This window comes from Dipteris shenzhenensis, chromosome 32, assembly GCF_047967505.1.
Source record: "Dipteris shenzhenensis isolate YYH24624 ecotype China chromosome 32, Dip_SZ_1.0, whole genome shotgun sequence".
Classification (NCBI taxonomy): Eukaryota; Viridiplantae; Streptophyta; class Polypodiopsida; order Gleicheniales; family Dipteridaceae; genus Dipteris; species Dipteris shenzhenensis.
This window is the reverse complement of record NC_141627.1, coordinates 42,808,026-42,812,504: the sequence shown is the minus strand read 5'-3', so window position 1 is coordinate 42,812,504 and position 4,479 is coordinate 42,808,026. Positions and strand designations below refer to the sequence as shown.

Below are 4,479 nucleotides of genomic sequence, written 5' to 3'. Positions count from 1 at the left end.
AACACAAACACCCAAAGAAAATGACAGCGATGCGCAACATTGGATGATTCTAAGCATCAAGATGATGAGGCCTAGGAGGAGGGAGAGGCCTCTACACGATGCCACCTTCAAGGTTTGACTTAAGGGTTCATGGATGATGGATCATGGGCCATGGCTGATGGCAAATGCCTCTAGTTTTGTTATTTTTTGTACTCTCTTTGTTTCCAAACATGAAGTACTTGACTCTTGAGTTTTGCCTATTTTGTATTGAGGGCTGAGTGCCCGAGGCACTTATTTGTGTCAATATATTGCATGGGCTATTACATACGGGGGTTGACCTGCTCTTTTTGTGTATTGCATATTTATATGCCATATGATCTACAAAACATAATACATCATCCATGGTGTAATGCATTTCAATTTTCTATGGGTTTTTGTGTGTTTTTCTCAAAGTTTAAAGCTGTTCGGAGCTGTAAAAATTCAATTTCTCATATATTTCTGTCATACGATGAAACGTTTCATGATGTGGTGTTCTTGTTTGGGTTCCACATTCCCCCTTCTCGGAACGTTCTGTTTCCTCATAACTATGAGACTTGGCCAGCCAACTTCGATGTTCCACTAATGCACAGAACGTGTTCTTCTATGCACAATTCTTCAATCATCAAATCAGATTTCTCTAAAGCACAACTCCGCAGTCCCTCAAGCTCACACATCAGCCTCAACGCCCATAGCAAAATCTGCCTATCTTGACTGTCACTCTCCGTAACGAATTGATCCCTTGGGATAACAACAAAGAACCTCACCCTACCTACAATAACCCTTGGAATAACTACAAAGAACCTCACCCCACCTACAATTCCCCTTGGTTTTCCGTTCCAAGAACTAACAAAAGTGAACATGTACCACCTAGTTCTGCACATTCACATCCACATTCAATCATCGCCTATATCTTGGTAAGACGTACTCAAGGCCTTACAGCAGCAAATACTCTCTTCCAACTTATCCACAATTACCGTGAGATGATCGTCCGTAACATCCATGTTCATGTGATTACTATAATAACGCAGGCCGTTTGGAATAAAGACAATAAAGCTCAGCAGAATACAAAAGATGGCAGCACACCTGCAAGAGTGTACTCTGACAGGTGTGCGTCAGAATACGTGGCAAATTTCAAAGAGCCTCCATTAAGGGTCAGATTCCCAGTGGTTGCATTCATCCATGAGATGCAGTACCCGATCTGGTAAGATTCAAATACTGAACGTTAAGAAATACTTCCTTATTTTTCAATACAAAAAAGAAATACTTCCTTATTGCCGACCGAGCCCACTAAAACTTTGTTTTCAATACTCCATTCGTCCTCGGAGCCCCTTTCGGCTGTCCAATCCCTTCCAGCACGCTGTACTCCTTCCACAGTGGTATCACCCCTTCCAGATACTGCATAAACTTCCACAACCCAACCCTCATCTCCACATTCCCATACCTATCCGTCTTCTGCTCCGGGTACCCAATCCCGCATCCGAACAGACCTGGTGCGATAATACCACAGTGAGCGTTGTAGGAATGATGAGGGGGCAGTCCCTCTATCCCCCGTGCGATCTCTCTCCTGTCAAACCCTGTTGCATAGATGACTTTAGTGCAGAGGGGGAGGTAATGAGCGATGGATTCGTCATCAGAGAAGGAGCGCACGAGGCGGTCAGGTAATTCTCCGTGCAGATTCTCTCGACTCCACCTCGCTGTATCACCCTTCAACCCGGTATCATCAAACAGTATCCAATCGTCCATATACAATGCATACCGAAGAGGTTCTCTATACAGGTTGATCACCTTCTTCACAGGGGTGCTCTCTAACAGGCTTCTTATGAGGATGATGGCAGTGTGCGAGGAGCCAAAGATGGCGACGGTGTCGGAGGAATTGACGGAGGAGGAGAGTAGGGAGGGGTTGAGGGCGGTGGTGATAGGGATCACTTGAATGGAGGGGAGGGAACGGTGGAAGGGGAGGGAACGAGGGACAGCACCTGTGGCTAGGATCACGTTGGAGGCGACGAAGGAGGAGGAAGAGATGATGCATTCCCATTTAGCATCCTTCTCTCTCAGTTGTTCCACCTCTCCTTCCACACTCACCACCTTTTTCCTCAGCGTTTGCGTGATGTCCCGCAAAGGCTCTGCTGCCACATCCAACAAGCACGTCTCCTTGTCACCCATGCCCTCTATGGTATACCTTCTCCTGCTGCTCGCCTCCGGATCCTTGCCAAACTCGAAGGATCGACACTGTCGATAGAAGCGGAGGAAGAGGCCAACGGTGGTGTTGGAGGAGACGAATTTCCAATTAGTGCCGAAGTCGCCGACAGAGAAGGAGGGGTCGATCCAGAGGACGGAGGAGGGGGGGATGGAGGAGTCGAGGAGAAGGCCGACAGCGGCGATGCCGGCAGGGCCGGCGCCCAGCACACACCATTGGTACGACGACGAAGCAGCAGGGGGGGCCATGGCGGAGGAGGAGGAGCTTGTGTTGTGGGAGAGGAGGGTGCCTCGCAGGAGGGACGTCCACCTCGCTCTCATTTTGAACCTCCTCCTCACTCCCTGGTCAAAGTTCGGTCGTCTCAGGTGGAACGTGGAAGTAGAGCACTCACATAGTTGCTCACATAGAATGCGGGAAGTGTAAGGCTGTAGTGCATGATTAAAGAAGCACCACATGATTAAAGTAGTTTTTTCTTGCATCGCATAATATAAGGCATCAACACTCTATCAAAAGTCCACCAAAGGACAACCATGAATGCAAAGCACAAAGCACGATATATAGAATACTAATTAACAAACTATGGTGGCAAGAGCATCCAAGGTTTTCTTTTCTTTCTTTCTTTTTTGAGGGGGGGAGACTTGGTGGTACCCTACCCAAAGAAACAAAATTACATTCCAGTTAACAAAAATGGGCACAAAGGCTAACTTGAGCTACAAGGAGGCAAGTATAGTATAGATATGCCCATGTAGTTGAGTGTTTGCACTAAGTATCTACAGACTACAAGGTACTCTAGAATGTGGAGAAGAATACGGAATACATCTAAAAAACAATGGAGAATGGAAAGCCAAATTTATCTCTAGCATGCCTGAAGAAGAGGTGGGCAACTTGAGCTATAGTACAATAGCTAGGCAATGGGCAATCTTCATGCCCATCTTGGAAAATCTATAACGCCACAGGTATATTCAATCATGCCCACTCTTTGTTGTTGTTAGGAAAGAGATGGTTCAATGAAATGAGCTCCCAAAGCCTTGATGGGAAAGGATAAGGATGGTTGGTCATGCAATTGACAAGATATGGATTCCACTCGCCCAAAGAAGGTCGATAAGGCTATCAAATATCCTTACTCCCACCAAGATAAACAACTCTGGAGTTTCCTACAAGGGATACTACATGCGTTTCTTGGAGATCATGCTCCTTGAGCTATCCCTCTCATAGAATTCACTTTACCAAATGTTCCCCTTGAGTGGAGAGAGTTGGGCAACCTAAGGCATTTAACTAGAGGAAGTGAGATTCACGAGATGCCCCAAAATTGTTATCTCTTAATAGTGAGAACCCTTACTATGTATTTTGCATGGAAGGAGCTTGGACCTTGGCATTATGTCTTGGAAGAGACATATGGTATAACATCTAAATGCGATGGAGATACAGTTCAAGCACACAAGTCAAGAGCATTGGTGTCTGATCGACTTCAAAGCTATTGTCTTCAAGATTTCCCTTTCCAAGATATTAAATTACTCTCAAGGAAACTCAGTAGTTGACTTTATAGATCAAGATTCAAGAGAAATGGGTTCAATAGGTAATGAGTCTCAAAAGTGAGAAACAAAATAAAGTATGTGAAGGTTAAGAGGCAACAAATGATGGCACCGATTGCAAAACCCAAGAGACATGTAATGCTATCTAAGGTGAATATGAAAATGACTCTTATGCAGATTTATTGTAAGAAACTTTTTGCAGCTTTGTTGTAAGAAACTTTGCATTAGAAAAGTTATGAACGACGATTATGAGGCCATATGCCTAGTATTTGGAGTAAGACATTGCCTAATAGGAACAACCGCATTCATCAAATGTTTTCTTGGTTCCTTTGACAAGCTCAAGACTTGAATACAAGACTTTGTAAAGCTCAATTTATTCCCATGGTTAATGGGATAACCATCGATGATATCATTGTTGTGATGAATGGATTGTTTACATGAACATGATAGTAACCAAATCCATCATGAAGGCAAAATGAGAGCTCAAAGATGCAGGTCGATGTTAACCTTGGATCTTGCATATACACACTAATAAATGCTAGTTAAAAAACAAGAATAGATACATATTTGATTTGTGCTCTATGCTGGTTGGTTTTAAAAATATTGGAAGAAGTGGAAGATGGTTTTCTTCATGTAGGCTACAAACATGAAGGCATAGACCAAATATTCAATGTTATTCATGGAGAGTTAAGTCAAGGAATGTTTTGACTATGGACGATATGTTAGGTTGAA

The 4,479-nt window shown here is 44.0% G+C and overlaps 1 protein-coding gene across 1 annotated transcript; it reads right to left on the bottom strand.

The window, feature by feature from the left end:
- Positions 1–1,003: 1,003 nt before the first annotated feature.
- LOC147880789 (monooxygenase AgnR1-like) lies at positions 1,004–2,589 on the bottom strand. Its single transcript, XM_087370330.1, has one exon. It carries the CDS (start codon positions 2,533–2,535, stop codon positions 1,306–1,308), a length of 1,230 nt encoding a protein of 409 aa, XP_087226456.1. The 5' UTR covers positions 2,536–2,589; the 3' UTR covers positions 1,004–1,305.
- Positions 2,590–4,479: the final 1,890 nt, after the last annotated feature.

Excerpts from the sequence above, each read along its gene's own strand:
- LOC147880789 (XM_087370330.1), bottom strand. The coding sequence starts at position 2,535 with ATGAGAGCGAGGTGGACGTCCCTCCTGCGAGGCACCCTCCTCTCCCAC.